At 37.5% G+C, this 22,462-nt stretch overlaps 1 protein-coding gene across 1 annotated transcript in view; it reads right to left on the reverse strand.

The window, feature by feature from the left end:
- Positions 1 to 3,917: 3,917 nt before the first annotated feature.
- The window catches only part of LOC133759157 (atos homolog protein A-like), a 52,380-nt gene continuing 33,835 nt past the window's right edge, over positions 3,918 to 22,462 (reverse strand). Inside the window, 2 exon segments of the mRNA XM_062190112.1 lie at positions 3,918 to 5,522; positions 5,525 to 5,833. Coding sequence (XP_062046096.1) covers positions 4,326 to 5,522; positions 5,525 to 5,833 — 1,506 coding nt within the window. The 3' untranslated portion in view covers positions 3,918 to 4,325.

The following is a 22,462-nucleotide window of genomic DNA, read 5'->3' on the forward strand; positions in this document are numbered from 1 at the left end:
CTGGGACAGATTGTTAACCATTCAACTGATTTTTATTACATCTACCCAAATCAGAGAGTCATTGTCATAGTTTAAACATTATTGTATTTTTAGTAAGCATTGTCATTTATTTTTGTTTTTAAGATATATTTATTGGAAAGGTAAAGTTACAGAGAGAGAGAAGAGAAAGAGATCTTCTACCTGCTGGTTCACTCCCCAAATGGTCACAGTGGCCAGGAATTGGCCAGGACTTGGCCAGTCTGAAATCAGGAAGTAGGAGCTTTTTCCAAGTCTCCCACATGGGTGCAAGGGCCCAAGCACTTGGGCTATCCTCTGCTGCTATCCTCAGGCACGTTAGCAGGGAGTTGGATCAGAAGTGGAGCAGGTGGGACTTGAACCAGTGCCCCTATGGAATTCTGGCAATGTAGGCGATGGCTTTAACCCACTGCACTGCAGAACTGGCTCTATCATTTCTAACTGTGATCTTTTTTCATATACTTTTTCTTTGTACATATGCAGACTTATAAGTAATATCTCTTATTGTTTTAAAGATTTATTTATTTATTTGAAAGGCAGAGTTACAGAGAGGCAGAGAGAGAGAGGTCTTCCAACCAGTGGTTCACTCACCAAATGGCTGCAACGGCCAAAGCTGAGCCCATCCAAAGCCAGGAACCTGGAACTTCCACACAGGTGCAGGGACCTAAGGACTTGGGCCATCTTCTACAGCTTTCCCAGGCGATAGCAGAGAGCTGGATCAGAAGTGGAGCAGCTGGGAGTTGAACTGGTTGCCCATATGGGATGCTGAGACTTCAGGCAGTAGCTTTAACCTGCTTTGCCACAGCGCTGGCCCTGAAGTATCTCTTTTATAAGTATGACCTTTATCACTTCTTGGCCTTTTGGCTAAGATCAAGTATAAGCATGACCTTTGCTGACAGCTCTGTGGCTTCGTGGACAAAGTCTCCACCTGTTGTGTTAGTATCAGATATGGGTGCTGGTTTGATTTCCCACTGCTTCACTTCCAATCCAACTCCCTACTAATGTACCTTGGGACAGCAGTAGAGGATGGCCCAAGTGCTTGGGCCTCTACAACCATGTAGGAGACCTGGAAGAAGCTCCTGGTTCAGGGCTTCAGACAGGCTAGCTCTGGCTGTTGCAACCATTTGGAGAGTGAATCAGCTTATGGAATATTGATCTCTCTCTCTTTCTCTCTCTCTTTTTCTCTGTAACTCTCCCTTTCAAAAATTTCAATTAGATGAATAAACCTTTTTAAAAAATGTATGACCTTTTATTAGCTTTTATCATATGTATGGCTTTTAATATTAAATGACACCTTGTCTGATACTAATATTGCCACTCTTGCTTACCTTTTGTTGCACATGCCTGTTAGCCATTGTTTCATCTCTTAATTTTCCTTTAATTTTCCTGTTTACAGTATATTTAAGTAAATATCATCTGGGCTGTTTTTTAATATTAATCTGACTGTATTTTAATTAAAGGATTTAGTCAGATAATATTGTATGTAATAATGATACACTAGATTTTATTTTCCTTCATGTTTATTACTTATTTTACTTCATTATTTTCTCACTTTCACTTCATTTGCTTTGCTTCTTGGTTCAAAGTGGTTTTCATTCCATTTGTTTTCCTTGAGAACAAGAAATGATAACAATCATTTCTCCTGATCTTATACCCAGGGCCTCCGTTTCAAATATTTTCCTATGCAAGATGATCAAATCTCTATTTCCTCCAATGCAAATAAGATAATTCCCTTCTCTTTCGGTTTTACTACTCTTTTTCATAATTCTGGATATACCAATATAATTCGTTTTTCTTCTCCTCCTTGCATTTTCTCACCTCAATGATTTGCTTTTGTAGAGATAGCCTAGTACCAATTTGCATTACCATAGCTTTGTTCCATTTAAAAAGTACTTTAAATTTTATATTTCTTATGCCTGTGCATATCATAAGCATATGTCACAGAGTTCATTGCTTACTTCTTTTGTTTTTCTCTTATTTCCTTAACTTAAAGCCTTTGTTATTTTCTATTTGATTCTTGATTAAAATTTAAAAAAATATTTTTTCTCAATTTTGGGGTATGACAACACATATGCTCAGAATTCTTGCATGCCCTCCAGTATATTTGTATTTAAGCCCTCTTCTGACGTAGCATAGCTATGCTACTCAATTGTTTTACATCCCACAGTGTTGCCAGAAGATATGTACTTGGCAATCTGATTTATATGAGTGCAAACTGTTCTTAAAAGCCTGCAAAGAATTCAAGAGAAACATCTAGACTTGTACAAGCAGTGCCCAGACAGAGCTACTAATCTTATCTTTCCGGTCAATTTGACTTGGGTTATGTAGACAGTCTCTCTCATCTTAGTCATCTGGAGCAACTGTGTTCAAGCCTTCGTTCTTTATCCATATATTCACTCTGTATTCCTGGAAATACCCTTCTTTAATTAATCAGTAGCATCATTTTTCAGTATATTCCATGTCTAAAAATTGTTTGTAACTGGTTACAAAAAGATCAATCCCTGCTATGATGCCAAATCAAAATAATGAGAACGAGGTTTGAGGGATATTGACAGATAAGGGTGTTATAGAACTCTGACTCCCAAGAATTATCACCCTGCTAAATGAGAGTGTTGTGGAGTTTGTAAAGAGGCCACAAAGAAGGGAGGACCTGGTCTGGCATAATCATGAAGGATCTTCCAGACTCTGACGTCCAGGCATCAAAGCTTGTACATTCCTTCTGTTTTTCTCTGGTTGTCTGCAAACAATGCTTACATAAGAAACAAGACAATGTGCACCCTAGGATGTGAGCAAGCAGGAAGTCCAGTCTCAAAACACTACCAAGATGTTCCCTGTGAGCTGCTTGCACAATGTCACCTGGTTGATATTATGATAAAGAGGTCTTCCGCCAGCCTGGGGACTTCATGGAGCTAGCAGTCACTTTCTGCCCCAGACCTGGAATTACCCTGCCTATATCTGGAATTTGCCTAAGCAAGTGTTGAGAAAATTGAGAAACATGGTATTTATGAAGTTCCCACACCTTTTTCTCTTGGCTGCTTATCTCAATGTTCCCATATTTCTGTCTCTATGGTAACTGGTATCATGTTAACTGACAGGTCCACCTGCTTGCCTAGCTGCCCACAAATCTGTTATGTAGTGGTTTGGTTCTGGACCACTTTCTTCTGTAAACCCATTTAAGCTACTGTGAGACATGTTAGGCGTGTGGCTGGTCGTGGATGAATGCAGGCATGTATGTGGTTGTCTGTGTATGGATGTGGACACATATGTGGCTATGTGTGGATGTAGGTAGATGTGTCTGTGTGTGTGTTCGATTGCCATCACACACATGAAGGTAGGAATGAGTGGCTGTTCCTTGTGCATTTCTCACAGCCAAAGTGAGTAAAGGAGATACAAACCCACAAATGACTCCAAGTTGTTCTCTGACCTGGTATATGCATTCAGGACAATGTTTTGAGGCTCAGTTTTAGCCAAGTATATTCTTTGAAAGTAATCCTCTACCTGTGAGAAATTTCTCCCTACTATCTAAAGTACATCTTTTTGGGCCATGCCAATGAATGTGAAATTGAACCCTTATACAAATGCATTGAATGAAGGATGCAAGATATCACAAGTTCCCAGCCTCCTACCATTAGCTTAAGGTGTTCTTGACCTTACTTTATGATTGCTAATCAATTTCTTACTAAAATGAACTCACTAAATTGAGGGAATGGTGTAACTATAACCTATAACCAGACACATGAAGTCAAGTGTTGCTCTAATAATTAACATCTTGATGGCCAGAATTGTCTCTGGGCAGTAGGGAGGGGGTGACTGCATTCCCAGGGCAGGAAGTACCTACCACCTATATGTAGCCTGAAGACTGGTTGAAGCCCATTTTTTCTTTTTTTTTTTAAAGACTTGTGCATATATTTCATATTTCAACATTAATGTCAAAAATACATAGTATGATTTTACATAGAATTTGTGCTACATTAGAACACTAGAGACAAACATCACTTGAGTATTAAGGAAAACATTAAATATTAAATAACTGAGAAAGAAAATGTCTAAACACTAATCTAACAGGGGGGTTTGCTATCGCAACATGTCCAATGAAGTGGTTTCAACAGTACAAAAAGGATTAGGACATGAGTGTTTCCAGTCTACTTGGAATATGTAGATCTCATTTCAGGAATCTTCTGCTAAAAACTGGTCCAGGAAAACAGGAGAGGATCCACTCTCCTGACTGTTAATTTGGTACACTCCATTCTATGCTAATTTTTACTTTCAAACTTAGGTACTGAGCCAACACTTTGAACCATCACTCCTTATCAACATCTTGGTGAAAACTGAGGGCTTGTTGGTGATTCGGTGTAAGATTTGAGTTCATACGCAGCACCGCTATCAACCTCCATTGACTTTCTAGAGAACAGGAGCCGTACATCTCTGTGGAGGTAGATCTTTCCAGATTTAGAACTCTGGAACCTCAGATGTATGAGGTAGCGTAATAACCGTTCTTCGGTATGTCGGATGTTCTCTTTATTAATATTTCTCTTCATTTCTTGTTTAACAGGAACAGAAAAAGTTCTTTGTCTTAGGACTGTCTGATGATTGGCTGGCATATCTCTCAAGTCATATATCACAACAAACATCTTCACCACAGTCTTATTAGGATTAAATAAGGTCACTTGTATTGTTCCTGAAGGAGGTACTCGATAACCCCTTTTACCAAGGGACTCTAGAGTAATCACACTCATATAAGGAGAGGGAGCATTATCATCCGAAACACTGTAGAATGACACTTCAACTGGAAGAGTCAAATGTGTGGGGCAGAAAACACCACTTGCCCCAACCTCAGCAGTAAAGCCATCAACAATGCCGAGAGAATCTAAACGATAGTTCAAGACAGATTCCTCAAAATTTCCAAGAAGACTAAGACTTGTTATAGGTGGGGCACTAGAACTCAAAAACGGCTTTTCATGAATATCTGGATCATCTTCAATGTTTAAACATGGTTGAGGACTTCTAGATGATAAGCTTTTCAGATGTGGTAATGAAGAATCCAGATCAAAGTAACCTGATTGTGTTTTCCTTTGAGGAACAGGACTTGAAAGGAGAGGCAATCCAGTTCGAGGATGAAAGCCTCTGGTTGAAGTTCCATCCAATGAATGAAAATTGTGTTTTTGCCAGACACTTGAATGTTTCACTGTAGTCCTCAACACCTCTGTATTTTTCAGTTGTTCACATGTAGAGACAGAGTCCTTTATACTTTTTCTCTGAGAAGAGGTCTGAGATTTTTCATCAGTTGGATCTTCTTTTTTACCATGTTCATCTTTCAGTTGATCTAGTTTTTTACATTTAAAACCTTCATTATCATTGTTGAGATAATTTTCGATGCTATTAAGTTGAGTATTTTGTTCACATGTTTTAGGCCTTTTTGAATCTTTATTTGAGCACTTATTTTCATAGTTGTTCAAATATTCTGACGTTTCCAACATAGTAACTTTAACTTTTGAGTCAGTTTTTTTTTTGAATTATCAGGTTGGAGATTGTCAAAAGCTTCTGGATTATAATTCTCACTTTTTATTAGTTTTTCCTTGTATTTACTTGTGCAGATCTGTTTGTCAATACTGTTGCAATTTGAATACTGTTTACCAATTCTATCGCCAATTTCTTGTTCCTTATACTGAGACTTAGAAAGTTTGTTTTCCAATCCGCTTATCAAATCTATGTTATTTTCTTTGCAAGTAGATATATTTGAGAAAGTCAATAAACTATCATCTTTGTTCTGTGTCTCTTCATATGTACTTTGGATAAATTCGCTAGGATTGTTTTGACACTGATGAAGCCCATTTTTTCATCTCAAAAGAAGTGCCATTGTCCTATTAAAGAACCACAAGAACCACAGACCAATAGCTGTAGATGCACCTTTAACTCCTAACTTTGATTCATAAGCAACTTCAGCCCTAAACCCCTTGGGGAGCTTGGAAATTCAATGACAGCTATCCAACTCCCTGCTCTGCATATTACAATAAATATATCCTTTGTTTCAACACCTTGATGTCAGTGATTGACTTTTCTGCACATCAGACAAGTGGATCTAGTTTTGGGGGTTCTATGTCAACTCCTTCAACTAATTTTGGGGTTCCTCTATATCAGATGTTCACTGTATAATGATCAATGAAAATATACTGCTATGAATTACATACATACTAATCAATTTCATTACTTTAAAACATGTCTCCAGATTCACTAAAATTCAATGGATTTGTGTCTCCCAGGCCTGAGTTATGTGGCAGACCTGGAAGAAGCTCCTGGCTCCTGGCTTTGGATCGGTGCAGCTCCGGCCATTGTGGCCAACTGGGGAGTGAACCAGTGGATAGAAGACCTCTCTCTCTCTCTCTCTCTGCCTCTCCTCTCTCTTTGTAACTATTTCAAATAAATAAATAAATATATTTAAAATATTTTAAATATATTTATTTATTTACTTAAAGACAGAGTTACAGAGAGTTACATCATCTAGATCACTCTCCAAATGGCCGCTATGACTGCAGCTGGGCCACGCCAAAACCCAGAGTCTAGAACTCCATCTGGGTTTCCTACATGGGTGGCAGGGGCCCAAGTAATTGTGCCATCTTTCACTGCTTTTCCAGGTGAATTATAAGGGCCCTCTAATATCTACTAAGATTTTCTACAGTTTAAATAGTTCCTGTTGCTTATTCTGTGGTGTTGACAATATTTTCTAGTTTTTATTCCACAAAAATGGCCCATCCCTTAGGGAAAAATTCTAGTATCCATTCCCTAGCTCACCATGTTGGGACACCAACAGTTTCTGACCTTATTCAAAATAATGTCTACCAGACCCAGAAGTTGGTCCTTGATATCTTCAAAACTAGACGTTTATAGTTTTGATCCTTTTGCTTCAGTGAAAGTACAATAATAGCCATTTGGATTACACAGATTTTTTTGATAAAATGATATCCCATGCATTTTAAAAATAATCTTACACATCATGTTGCATATTGTTCAAAAAGAAGTTTCAATGTCATTAATAAGAGATAAATGGATATGGAAACAACTTAGGTTTCTGTTAATGGATAAATAGGTAAAATTTAATAGATGTACCCAATGGGTATTTTTAGCCTTCTAGGAGAAGGAAGCTTTGACATTTGCAACAACATGGATAAACCTGGAGGACATTATGCTAAATGAACTAAACCAGACACTGGAAGACAAATAATGATTGATCTCAATTATATGTGAAAACTGAAAAATAAAAACATTAAACTCATCAAAGGAGAGAGTAGACTATTGGTATCCATGGGCTGGATCATGGAGAAATACAGGAATATTGGTCATAGAATATAGGTTTTAAGTTATACAAATAAATTTGAGGAATGGACTATGTTTTGCTTTTTTTTTTTTCTTCACTTATTCAAAAGGCAGAGAGACAGAGATAAACAAAGATAAGTAGAGAAAACTTTCATTGATCATTTTACTCCTCATGTCCCCAGCAGTCCAAGCTGAGCCAGGCCAATAGTAGGCTAGCATTTAATCTGCATCTCCCATGTGAGTGACAGGATTCAAGTACTTAAGTCCTAACTCCTGCTAACTCCTGGGGTGTGCATTAATAGGAAGCTGGAATCAGAAGTAGTTCCAGAACTTGAACCCAGGCACTTCATTATGAAATGCAAGCATTTTAAGCAGCATTTTAACTACTGTGCCAAATTTCTGCCCCAGTACTATAGTTTAGATATTAGTCTGGGTGTTCTCCAAAGGCCTATCTGTTAAAGGCTTGATCCCCAAGGTCTTACATTAAGGGAAAATAGGTTAATGTTCGTGATAAATCACATAAGGATGGAGACTATTTTCATTGATGCTTTTTAGGAGGTGGGTCTAGTCATCAAATTCATTAGGTGTGTTTCAGAATGTAGTTTTCAGTGAGTGTTTGTTTATGAGTCTGAGATGGGCCTATGCACTCTCCTGACCCATCGTGTGATGGTTTCTTTGTACATGTTCCATCATTGCTGCCTTCCAGACTCACCAGATGAGCAAACTAATGGGATTTGCTTGATCTTAGAGAACCTCCAAATCAAGAAAACTTTATTCCTTTAAAATTACTTTCTCTTAGATATTTTGGTGTAATCAAAAGCCAACTAATACAGCATGGTGACTATAGATAATTATATTGTATTATTTATTTGAAAATTGACTTTGAAAAGCTAATTTAAGTGTCTTCTTCATAAATGAAAATATACAGCTATGGTAATTATGTATGGTGATATGTGTGTAAAGTTGATTTTATACTCATTACACAATGTATACATGTATCAAATCATCATATTGCATACATTGGATATATAAAATTTTTGCCAAATAGTTAATGAAAAATAAGAAACAAAATAGAGCCATTTTTCCCCATTGCCATTTCTATAGATTGCACACAGTCTCATGCATGCTCCACTACATTGTAATTAAAGATTTTTAAAGAATTCTTTAGTGTAGTCAATTATCAATTAAGAGGAAATCCATTAAAATTCCACAATTTTTCAATGAATCTTGATAAAGTTACAGTCCAAAGAGAATGAAATTTACTTTCATAAAGTTGTGATACTTCAGAATACTAGAGTATTTTGGAACTTTGCATCTAATTCCTAGTGATTTTTTAAGACACTATCCCTACCCTACTTTTCACTTGTAATGTGAAAATCAAATATAGATTTTTAGAGTGATTTATGTTCCAAATTCTAGGGGGTTTTATATGTCTTATCTATCAATATACTTGGTATGTGGCACTCTATATAAAAACAGAAGCCTTCAGAAGTTAAGTGCTAGCCCTATGGTTACAAAAAATTAATGCCCAAGCAATGAAAAGAGAACACAGGAGGTCTTATCAGAACATGATTTAACTTTTGAAAGAAAAATATAATGTAAGTTAAAATTACTGAAATTACATGAGCCTTTTCAGCCTTAGACAGAGGAAAAACAACTTCAATTATTTCAAATGCCAACCTGCTCCTGGAGACGCATGCTTTCTGAAAATGATATTGCTAAATGAAGTACTTGGCTACTTCATTCGTGACAAGTGCATTTGAAAATGTTGTAAAACAGCCATATATTACAGACCTCATCACATACATGGCTACTAATGCAATGAGACATGATAGAGTATGAAATGTGCAATATTCATTCACATTGTGGTCTAAAGACCATCAGTGCATTTATATGTGAATTAATAGGACATAACACTCTTCTAGCCATGGACTGTCAAACAGTGATGGCAATTGGGTCTGTAAATGTTTTAATCAACTATTATTTGAAAAGAAAAAGTATGTGCTGTCACCCCGTTAATAAGATTTAGAAGTGTCAAAGTAAATAAATTATGTTGCACTATAGTCAAAAGTCCATTAATCCTCTCAATTGTGTAATTATTTTGAATTACTTTGAGCTACATTTTAATTCTGAAATCTTATATGAATCATAGGACACAGGAAAAGTAAAACTAGTAGTGTATCTTTTCAATTTCATTTCAGAAATATAAACATACACAAAAATATAAATTCGATCATATTCAATTTCACATTTTTATCTATAGAAGCATGTCTCTTTGGTATCTCTCTCACACACTCCCTCTTTGTAATTTATTTAATAACTACTTCCCCATGATTTATATAGAAGTTCCTCAGTTACTTCTATTTTTAAAATTTATCTACTTAGACATTATATGACTCTCTTTGCTATAGTATACAGGAACATTCTCAAATATAGTTCCCATTCACTATTGGCTATTGCTCATCTCCCACTATATTTTCAACTGACAACAATTAACTGATTACCTACTACCTCTATTCCCCTCTCAAACCCTAATCATTAAATTGAAAGTATTAACCAAAGTCTGTAATAATCTCTCAATTATTACAAATTTTCACATTGGTAACTCCCTGACTGCTGTATCTAGAGTGAGAGTTCCTTGTAAGGAATTTGAATTTTGGTTATTTTGTGCTACTATTTGAATAGAATCAACAGATATGCCCATAGGGTGGGACCATTAACATTTTCTGCCTTTGAAATGCCCATGCCCCCAAGAATATCAGCTGGACTGCAAAGCATGCTTCAATCTTTTGGACTTGTAAAACTACAGCTCAGCTTCTAAGCAATCAATTACAATTGAAGTAAAATGTCATCCAATATTGAACATTTTTAAAAATTTATTTTCATTTTATTTGAAAGGGAGAAAGTGAGAAAAAGGGAAAGGAAAGAAAGACTACAGAGGAGAGAGAGAATTTCCATTCTGCTGGTTCACTCACTACATGCCCACAACAGTCAAGGCTGGGTCAGGCTGAAGCAAGAAGTCCAGAGCTGCATCAGGGTCTCCCATAGAGTTGGCAGGGGCCCAGGGGTTTGAGTCATCATCTGCTGCATCCCAGGATGAGTATTAGCAGAAAACCACATTGGAAGCAGAGCAGCCAGGTCTTAAACCACCGAACCTACAGGCATCACAAGGGACAACCTAAGCTGCTGCATCAAATATCCATCACTGGCAAGCCGATCTTTATATATTAGTAGGAATTTTCCACACAAATATGTAAGCAGGCTGCATATCAGCAGACAGTCTTGGAGTTCTGTGACAGGTCAGCAGGACTACCTAGGAGGAACTGTGAGAGGCAGCGATCTTGGCCTAAATACATTACATTTTATGTGTAAGCATCAAATGAATAAGTCAACAGGGGATAGAAAACAGATCCTAGAAAAGAAATAGTTAATCATTCTGAGTTGCTACATAAAAAGACATACTTAATTATCAGATAATCTGCATGAGGGATATAGACATACAAAAATCTGCAAGATAGGTAAATAGAGAGAAAAGTCATGCCTGGAAAAAAACCAAATAGGTAGCAATGCTTGTAGCACATGGGGGATGAATGAATGTCTCTAAAAATGCAAGGGATAGGCAGTCTGACTCTATTTTCAGGCAGTGTTTAAGTGGAGCTAAGAATTATCAGTTTTTTCCCTAGAAGACAGCAATATTAGGTTGAAAAAAGAGATGTTTTATATTTTGACAGTATAAAATGAGAAATTGAGGGTTAGTAAATTAGGCCATTTTAAAAATGTGACTGGATACAAGGTTTTTGTATTTGAAAGACAGAGTTATAGGGAGAATAGAGACAGAGAGAGGTCTTCTGTCTGCTGGTTCACTCCCAAATGGCCGCAACGGCTAGAGGTAGCCCAATTGAAGCCAAGAGTCAGGAGCTTCTTCTTCAGGCAGGGACTTTAACCTGCTGCCCCTCAACTGGTTACAAGTTTTAAACAACCCCTGGAAGGAGAAACTGAAGAAAGACCACAAGAATTCTAGCTTTTAATCTATAGCTTTTCTAAACCTATTGTAAGTTAACCATAAAACGAGATCAGAAAGAGTTAGTCATTCTCAGCCATGCTAAATTTTCCATGTATATCTGACATAAAACTAAGATGCTTGAGACTATCAAAGCCACTTTGGAATGACCCCTATGCTGTATATGTTTCATTAAAATTTAGTATAGAAGGAAGCATTTGGAAACACTGCTATATGTACTCCCCCCCACACACCCCTCTTCCCTTGGCTCACTGCAGAAAAGACCACCAAGGTAATTTTTTTTTAATAGATTTACTTATTTATTTGAAAGGCAGAACTACAGAGAGAGAGAGAGAGGCAGAGGCAGAGGCAGAGATGGAGAGAGAAGGAGAGAGGGAGAGAGGGAGAGAGAGATCTTCCATCTGCTGGTTCACTCCCCAGATGGCTGCAACAGCGGAGCTGTGCTAATCTGAAGCCAGGGGCCAGGAGTTTACGGATCTCTCACACAAGTGCAGGTGTCCAAGGACTTGGGCCATCTTCCACGGCTTTCCCAGGCCATAGCAGAGAGCTGGATCAGAAATGGACAGCCTGAACTCAAACTGGTGCCCATATGGGATACTGGTGCTGCAGGCCGTGGCTTTACTCTCTATGCCACAGCACCAGCCCCCAGGGTAAATCTTAATTTCCATTATATCCTTATTTACTTCAATCACCACCAGAAGATAAAGATGTGTGTCCACACCCGGGTCCAATAAGGAAAAAAAACACACACACACACACCAGTCATTTGAGTAATGTGAATTAATGAGAATTATTATTAATTAGGCACAAAGCTGTTAATGTAAGTGAATGGGTAAAAGAGAAAAGGAGGGCAATAGCTGTAGAAGCAGTTATCAATCGTGGAGCTGAGGGAACAGATAGAAGGAATGGAATTATTCTTGGTAATTTCAACCAATTTCCTCATCTTTATAATGAGGCTACTGGACTAAATTGTGTCTAATGTCCTATGGCTAATATTCTCCACAATTTGTGCTCTAACGTTCTGTGATTCCATAAATTATGCTCTATTAACACCTGCATGACAAAAAAAGTAAGGGATTTGTTTATATCTCAGTTAAAAAATACGGGCTGTCATATCACAAGTATTCTATCTAAACTTTCATATAAAAATGGCACAGCCATTAATGAAGGTTATTTCTTGCTCATTTAAAAGTCATAATAACAACCCTGCTAACAATAAATTGTTTCAGGGCAATGTTTTACCTTTTGTAATGGATATTCCCAATACTAATGGAAAGAAATGCATAATGCAGCACCATGAAACCTCCCCTTATATCCCATCATCATCTATCCTCACACACTACTGGTTTATTTTACTTATATTCCCAGCATCTTACTTTTCAGTGTCTAATCTCTACAGAATGTGTTAAGAATCTTTTATCTCCTAATAATTTTGTCAAAATATTTGAAGCATCATAAATTATGTAGTCACTGAATTGTTTTGAGATATGCGTTGGTGTTTAAAAGAAATCTGTTAAAATGGCTTGAGTTTCATCTTATAGAATCTACTTTTGAACCTTTCCCTGCATGCACATGCTCTAGAAATAAGTTAAATTGAAACAACTTGATGGTGAGAACTCTATGAGGCTTGTTTTCCAAAGAGTAGTATTGTTTGGGGGAATGCAATTATTTATGTAGATATGTTGTAAAGCTGCTGAAAAACTAAGTCAGCTAGGCTTGTGAATGTAGTGCTCAAGTCCTTCTGCTTTAAAAGGTTGTAACACGGGCCGACACAGGTAAAGCTGCTGCCTGCAGTGCTGGCATCCCATATGGGCACCCCGTTCAAGTTGTGGCTGCTCCACTTCTGATACAGCTCTCTGCTATGGTCTGGGAAAGCAGTAGAAGATGGCCCAAGTCTGGCTGGCGCCGCGGCTCACTAGGCTAATCCTCTGCCTGCAGCGCCGGCACTCTGGGTTCTAGTCCCGCTTGGGGCGCCGGATTCTGGCCTGGTTGCTCCTCTTCCAGTCCAGCTCTCTGCTGTGGCCTGGGAGTGCAGTGGAGAATGGCCCAGGTCCTTGGGCCCTGCACCTGCATGGAAGACCAGGAGGAAGCACCTGGCTCCTGGCTTCAGATCAGCGCAGTGAGCCAGCCATGGAGGCCATTTGGGGGTGAACTAACAGAAAAAGGAAGACCTTTCTCTCTCTCTCTCTCTCTCTCTCTCTCTCTCTCTCTCTTACTGTCTAACTCTGCCTGTTTAAAAAAAGATGGCCCAATCCTTGAGCCCTTACACCCACGTGGGAGACCCGGAAGAAGCTCCAGGCTCCTGGATCAGCACAGCTCCAGGCATTTTGGCCAACTGGGGAGTGAATCAGTGGATGGAAGACCTCTCTCTCCCTGCCTCTCCTTCTCTCTCTGTGTAACTCTAATTTTCAAATAAATAAATCTTTAAAAAAAAGTTGTAACAAAAACAGGTGAGTTGAAAAAACAAAATTATGTAGTCAATACTTAGTTTTCTCAATTGTCCAAATAAAGTGTTCTTTAAGGTACTCAAATTCAAAACATGCCTCTATAATAGTTGTAACCTCTACTGACCCATAGGTGTTTTCTAAAAAAAACATAAGATGTCTGGTCTTTGAGAGATTCTCCTCTGCTCAGTGACAAAGGGACATAGGTCCTCTCATCAATGTGTCCTCAATTCCCACAGTTACCATGTTTATCTGCACCAAGATGGGAAGGGACAAAGCATGTAAGATTTATACATGGGGGCAATTGTTATGGTTATGTTTCTAAGCAATATTTTATATTACTACCTACATTTGATTAGCTACCACTCAGTCACTCTCAAGCTTAACTGAAATGAAGGAAGGAATATTCAGTCTAGCTATGTCCCAGTGGAACAGGAACAATGGTTGATATCAGCTAACAGTCTCTGCTACTGCTAGTATTATGTAAAAATTGTGGAGTCTAAAATTTTTAAGGTAAGAAGTTTAATTAGGTGCATTGCACATGTGTAGGATTTTTCCTAAAGCAGATCTCAATTACTTTTAGTGAATTTTTATCCATTTTATTTTTGTAATATTTAGAAAACTATATTGTTCTTAAATATAAAGCATTATATATTAATTTTGTTTATTTCTATCACAAAGCAAAATTATTTTTTGTACCATGTTTTCACATTATGTAGAAATATTCAACTTATACATTCATCTTCCTTATTGAAAATTTAAACCATTCTGGGCATGATATATCTTTTTATCTTTTGTTTCCTTATTATCAAAAGTGCACAATAAAAATCATTTAACTAGTGCATGAAACAACCATGGAATATAGTCTCAGAAACAACCATGGAATATGGAGGACAAATAGGTGTGAGTACACTTGTAGGAAATTTCTTTTCCCCAGTGAAAGTCTGAATTCAACACTAGAATTAATAAAATATCTGCACTGAGTCTCAAATCTCATCTTTCATGTAAAGGAATGTTAGCTCTCTGGAGTCACAAAGGCCTTTAATAAAATTTTTAAATTTCAAAGGATCAACATACTAAGTGGAAACCCAAGACTGATCAAGAATAAACCAACTCATAGTTTTTAATATCATAACTTTTCTTACTGTTTTAAAGAGCCAGAGAGATCTGCATTTCCATTTCCACAGCAAGTGGATTCATCCATTGCCAGAAATTAGCAGCAGTGGCCTCTGATCTTAAAAGAAGGTGAATCCTATGTGTCTCTCAGAGTGACAGTGGGTAGTGTGTAGGTCACAGAAGTCTCTCCCAGAGCCTTGTGGCTTTGGGCAGATAATGACTTCTGCCTCCACTTCCTCATCTATAAGATGAAGGCTTTGGATGTAATATTTGCTAAGGTATCTTTCATTTGTAACTTCTTTTTTTTATTAAACTTTTATTTAATGAATATAAATTTCCAAAATACAGCTTATGGGTTACAATGGCTTCCCCCTCCCAAAACTTCCCTCCCACCCACAACTCTCCCCTTTCCCGCTCCCTCTCCCTTTCCAATCACATCATGATTCATTTTCAATTCTCTTCACATACAGAAGATCAGTTTAGTATATATTAGGTAACGATTTCAACAGTTTGCCCCCATATAGCAACACAAAGTGAAAAAAAATACTTTTGAAGTACTAGTTATAGCATTAAATAAGAGTGTACAGCACATTAAAGACAGAGATCCCACATAATATTTCATTTGTAACTTCTAATAGGTATAGGCTTAAAGAGCTTTTGCTCTGGAAAAGAGGAAGACTGGGTTTGAATATTGGCTCTAGCTCTGTGTGATCATGAGTGATTTAGTCTCACTACATGGTAATGTCTTCATTACCAACATGGGGAGGATAATAGCACATTTCTTATAAGGTAGCATACTGCTTCACCTATAAAAATAGTAAAAAATGATGTATTTATAATTACAATTTCTATTTCAAGATATCAATCTATTAATTTTTCATTAAAATCTCTTAAATTCTCATGAAGTAATACTGTTTCAAACATCATTTATTTAAATATTAAAGTCAATAGGGTTGTTACAAGAGTTAAAGGAGAGGGACTAGTGCTGGGCGTAGCAGGTAAAGCCACAGCCTGAAATGCCAGCATCCAATATGTGCACTGGTTTGAGACCTGGCTGCTCCACTTCCGATCCAGCTCTCTGCTATGGCCTGGTAAAGCAGTAGAAGATGACCCAGGTCCTTGGGCCCCTGCACCCACATGGGAGACCAGGAAGAAACTCCTGGCTCCTGACTCCAGATCGGTGCAGCTCCGGCTCTTGTGGCCAACTGGGGAGTGAACCAGTGGATGGAAGACCTCTCTCTCTCTCTCTCTCTCTCTCTCTCTCTCTGCCTCTCCTTCTCTCTCTGTGTAACTCTGACTTTCAAATAAGTAAATAAAATCTTAAAAAAAGTTGACATAACATATGAAATGATTTTGTATAGTATTAAATATATATATTGTTACTAAAAATTGTATGTTAACTCTTCAAGAAAACAGGCCTTACTTAATACAGTCATATGTTGTTTAACAACAGAGACTAGTTAGAGAAAGTGTGTCATTATGTAATTTCAACCTTGTGTGAAGCTCATAAGAGTGTATTTACATAGACCTACATGGTACACCCTGCTACATACCTGGGCTGCTAATCTATGCAACATGTTAATGTACTGAATATTGAAGGTAATTATAACACAAGAGTAATTATAGCTATAGCTTAACATAGAAAAAGTACAGGAAAATGTTAAGCAGTAGGAATTTTATAGCTCCTTTATAATTCATGGGATCACTCTCATTATGTGTGGTTCATAATGGACAAAAATATTATACAGGACATGAAAACAATCATAAACTTTGTTGCATCAATTTCTATCCTCTTCCTCTCTCTCTCTCTTTCTCTCTCTCTCTCTCTCTCTCTCTCTATATATATATATATATATATATATAAAATGATGAAGGAATGATGAATATATATGTCATTTATATAATATATAGCATATATTATATAATATATAATCATTTATACATATATATACACACAAATGATGAGGGAGTATGTTGTAACAGTACAAGAGTTTTGTAACAATGTGGTTTGAGTAAAAATAACTAGATAAAATTTTCTTCTACCAAACCACAAGATGAATTTGAGATATACAAATAAATTATAATAGTTCATTCATTCATACAGGTGGATGCTAAAATGATAAAATCATGTGGTCTTAGAATTAGCAAAAGACACTGCAACTACATAGACCATTTGAATGTGACACGTAAGATTAGTAGCACTTCATAGCTATAAATTTTAACAAGGCTATATAACAGGCTGAGGGAAGAGAGCTGGGATTAGAAGAGAGTACCATAACCTTTCTCTCTCTCTCTCTCTCTCTCTCTCTCTCACTATCCACTCTGCCTGTCAAAAAAAAAAAAAAAAAAAAAAAAAAAAAAGAAGAGAGTACCATAACCACAGGGGAAGGAAGACACACAGATAGAAACTTCTGAAAGTAATTTTCTTTCTGGAACTATAGGTGTTAACCAAAGTGGATTAAATAAATGTAAAATAAAATAAATGCCAAATGTAATCAAGTTCCCAAGCTCATAATCATGACAAACACATGGATTTTTAGGGAATGTCTTCATGGGAAAGATAAAAATGAGGTTGATAAACCAGTACTACATAGATGAATGGGCAAGAAAAAACAAGTTTATGCCAATGCTGTTTCTTACCTAGAATTAAATGTGTGTTTCAGCAAAGATTTATCTCCAAACTACTAAACTTCCAACTTGTTAGTTTCTTCATTGTCACTTCACAATAGTGAACAAACAGGAAATTAAAAAGAAATACTCTGTGAATTGAACATTCAAATCTCCGGTTTTGATATCCGGATGTTTCTAATTTTGCTGAAGGTACCACACACTCTGAAGTTAGATTTCACAGGAAGTTCAGCTTCTCCTCTTCCTTGAACTCAGTGAAATTCTTCAGCAGTATAAGCCCCTTTGAAGTCAGGTTGATATGCCAATGTTGAATCAAATTTTGTGAACTTCAAAGCTTACTCTGTTGTAGAGGATATCCTGGTGAGGCCAGATATTGAAAAAAGAAATGAGAATACTACCTGAACATTTTAACTAACTTGGTTCCTAAAACAGTATGTGAACTTTCTTATTTGTGACTATTCATCATTTTGATATGGATTAGACATTCAGAACTTAAATTGTAATTATTATTATATTATAGAACTTGAATGTATACTCATTTTATACCTTAGAAATCCGATCAACTACTTGTTATGATGTTTTGTTTTATTTTCTTTTACAAAGGAGTTTTTGGAAGAACACAGTATTTTGAATCTTAAACCTTCATAAAGCCTTCAGATATGTGTTCTTGGTACGCTGCATTTGCCAAGAGGACTAATACAAAAACTACATTGGAAAGTTTTTATAAGAAGGAAACAGCATAATGTATGTATAAGTGTTTAGTATTCGTTTATAGTTAACTTAAAGCACTTGATTAAAATTAGTTTTCTTCTGTCTTATCTTCTGCACAGAACATTGAAAATAATCAGAACAATGACAATTCAAATTAAATTGTTCCAAATTATTCCCCTGAAGTGATGAATATATGAGTGATCTTCAAAAAGTTCATGGAAAGTGTGTATTATAAAATAATTATGCATAGATTTCATTTTTTGCACCCAAATAAAGCTACCTTTAGTAATATTTTTTACTATGTGTTTCAACTACCCTTCTTCCTCTTATGTCATAATGAGATGTTATTTAAAAAATATTCATTTATCTGAAAGGCAGAATAAGAGAGAGAGAGAGAGAGATGAATCTTCTATCTGCTGGTCTACTCAACAAATAGCCACAATAGCCAGGGCTGACCCAGGCTGAAGCCAGGAGCCAGGGACTCCATTTGGGTCTTCTACATGGGTGGCAGGAACCCAAGTGCTAGAGCCATCACCCGCTACCTCCTAGCCTGTACTCTAGAGGAAGCTGGAATGAGCAGCACACCTGTAACTTGATCCCAGGCATTCCAGTATGGGATGCAGTCATCTCAAGGTATGATCATACCATGGCATGAAACTCTTGTACCAGTAGTTATTTTACAGACTTACTTAGACTGCCAGGGGTGTTGAACCTTTTTTTTTTCTGCCAAGGGCCATTAAGATATAGCATCATTCACAGATCATAAAAAATTATCTTCTTAGAAATTAGCCTGTCAAAGATTCGTTGAGTTTTGAATCCTGCCTGCAGTTGCTTTGGCAGTGCCAGACTAAATGATGTCACATGTCCTGGACAGTACATACACTGGACATTCTTCACCCCTGGAAAAATTAGTTGAATTGGCAAGAACCAAATGTAGACATCTGTGGATCTCTACATGTGAATGATTTTGTCTGATAGTTTAGAAAGATTCCTCTGGCTGCCATTTGAGAGTAAACAGAAGGCCGAGGATGGAAGCAGAAAGGGCAGTGAGAAGGCGTTCAGGAAAGTGCTGGCAGTGTGGTGAAGTGGGGAAAGTGGTCAGTCCCAGATTTCACCCTGGGAACACAGCCCACAGAATCCCCTGGTAGATTATATGTGGGTTAGAGAGGGAGTGAGGATCCATCTATGACCTGTACATTATTCTTTTTTCCTTATCTGAAAAAAGAGTGGAGTTGTCATCACAAGAGAAAGGTTTGATGTTTGTTTGATGTGGATGGAATCAAGTCAATTTTGATGAAATGACACATCTTCCTCTTTGTTGAGTAGAGACAACCTAACTATTGTCATTTTAAAGATAGATGTATTGATACTAACTTAGGTATTCAGTCATTACAGTTCTCCTAATATGGTCTACCCTGTGTTACAACACTACATTTCTGGGATAATAGAATATTAATAAACTTACAATGAAAAGCTTAAGGGGATCTATATCTCCAGCTATAACATGACAGAAATTATAGTTTCTGATAGCTCATACTGAATGAAATTTGGGCAGATGAATTCAAAAGAAATATTATCCCAGATCCTTTTCTTGTATTAGTCTTGAAGTTAGATTTTAATGAAATGTATGGGTCTTTAGGGAGGAATAAAATGTATTGGGAAAAAAAAAAAGTGAACTGCTTTCCAAGAAAGAAGCAACTCATTTTAATCTAATAAAAATGTCTTTCTAGAATAAGAGGGAGATTATACTAAAAATAATTACCCTCAGATCAATGGAAAATATTGAAAAACAATGTGGGTCATTATGACTGTATGATTAAAACTGTATTGAGAGAAAGATTTCAGTTGAAATGAAAATATTTGGGGGCTGGCACTGTGGTAGTCTTGGCCTGTGATGCCAGCATCCTGTATGGGCTCCAGTTCAAGTCCAAGCTGCTTTATTTCCCATCTAAATCCCTAATAATGTGCCTGGGAAAGCAGCAAAAGATGGTCCAAGTGTATTCGCTCCTGCACCCATGTGGGAGACCCTGAGGAAGCTCCTGGCTCTTCGAATCAGCCCAGCTCTGGATGTTGGGGCCATTTAGGGAGTGAACCAGCAAATGGAATACCAGTCTCTCTTTGTGTCTCTCCTTCTCTCTGTCTTTATACGTCTCTCTGTCTTTAAAACTCTGCCTTTCAAACAAATAAATCTTTTAAAAATACAAATATTTAAAATGCTTAGTTTTAGCTTTTTTCTCCTCTCCCCAAAACCTGTGATGATAATAGTTATCTTACAGAATTTTGTATATGATAAGGTACACAATAATTTCAATGAAATTACTTATAATTTTGTAAGAAAAATATAAATATGAATTACAGTCTGTGTCAACGGTGGATACGTTCTGAGAAATACCTTGATGGGTAATTTCACTATTGTAGGGACATAATAGAGTACACTTAAAAAAACTAAGATGAGTTTGATGCCACTAGATAATATAATTTTTTTCATAAATATTTATAAATATTTATTTATTTATTTATTTATTTGAAAGGCAGAGTTGCAGAGAGGTAGAGGTAGAGAGAGAGAGAGATCTTCCATCCACGGTTCACGACCTAGATGGCCACAAGGCTTGTGCTGCACTGATGCAAAACCAGGAGCCAGGAGCTTCCCCCAGGTCTCCCATGCAAGTGCAGGGGCCCAAGGACTTGGGCCATCTTCTTTCCCAGGTCATAGCAGAGAGCTGGATCGAATGTGGAACAGCTGGGATTCGAACCGGTGCCCATAGGGGAAGTCAGCACTGCAAGTAGCAGTTTTACTCGCTATGCCACAGTGCCAGCTCCAATAATTTTCTTACATACAGTCCATCATGGAAACATCATTATATGCCACATGATTGTATATTCAGCACATTATTTTAGTGTCTAGAATGTGTAACATCCCATGATCAACTTTTTTTATAACATTAAAATCTGACTTTCTTTTGGAGGGATATTTTTATCATTAAAAGAATATGTTGAGGCTATAGACAAGGAATGTATCAGTTAGGGCTGGCCAAATCACTTATAAAGAAAATGTAAAGCTATTAATAGCCGGGCCAGCGCTGTGGCGCAGCGGGTTAATGCCCTGGCCTGAAGCACCAGTATCCCTTATGGACATCAGTTCTAGTTTTGGCTGTTCCTCTTCTGATCCAGCTCTTTGCTATGGCCTGGGAAAGCAGTACAAGATGGCCCAAGTTGCCAGCGCCGTGGCTCAACAGGCTAATCCTCTGCCTAGCGGCGCCGGCACACCAGGTTCTAGTCCCGGTCGGAGCGCCGGATTCTGTCCTGGTTGCCCCTCTTCCAGGCCAGCTCTCTGCTATGGCCCGGGAAGGCAGTGGAGGATGGCCCAAGTGCTTGGGCCCTGCACCCCATGGGAGACCAGGAGAAGCACCTGGCTCCTGCCTTCAGATCAGTGCGGTGCGCTGGCTGCAGCGCACCAGCTGCAGCGGCCATTGGATGGTGAACCAACGGCAAAGGAAGACCTTTCTCTGTGTCTCTCTCTCTCTCACTGTCCACTCTGCCTGTCAAAAATAAAAAAAAAAATTAAAAAAAAATTTAAAAAAGAATAAAAGATGACCCAAGTCCTTGGGCCCCTGCACCCATGTGGGATACCTGGAAGAAGCTCCTGGCTCCTGGCTTCAAATCGGCTCAGCTCCGGCAGTTGCGGCCATCTGGGCAATGAACCAGGAGATAGGAGACCTCTCTCTGTCTCTACCTCTCTCTGTAACTCTGTCTTTCAAATAAATAAAATAAATCTTTTTTTTAAAAAAAGATATTAATAGCTCCATTTTGGTAGAAGTGTCATTGCCACTTACATATGAATCAAGAGTAGATGTTGTAGGATGGTGGGAAGTTCTCTATAGCAATTTAGAGGGTCATGCTTTTCCCCATTATGTAACAGTACCAAGCCATGGGCTTTTTAGAAACTTGTATTCTGCCAGCTTACGGATAAACAGGTTATAGAGAACTTGTGTGTGCTTCTTGAAAGACTAGGACTTTCTGTTTATAGTTTATTGACAAAAACTAGCTATGGTCAAGCTTATAACAAATGAAAGCCTATTAATATATTTCTCAGCTAGTTAACTTTCTGAGCTTCAATTTTTTGTACTATGGAAAAGAAAAATTTTATTACATAATTAGCCACATGCTAGGTCAGATTCCAGTACTTGATCCAATGTAGGCCAAGAGGAGACGACCT

The sequence above is a fragment of the Lepus europaeus genome, chromosome 5 (assembly GCF_033115175.1).
Source record: "Lepus europaeus isolate LE1 chromosome 5, mLepTim1.pri, whole genome shotgun sequence".
Taxonomy (NCBI): Eukaryota; Metazoa; Chordata; class Mammalia; order Lagomorpha; family Leporidae; genus Lepus; species Lepus europaeus.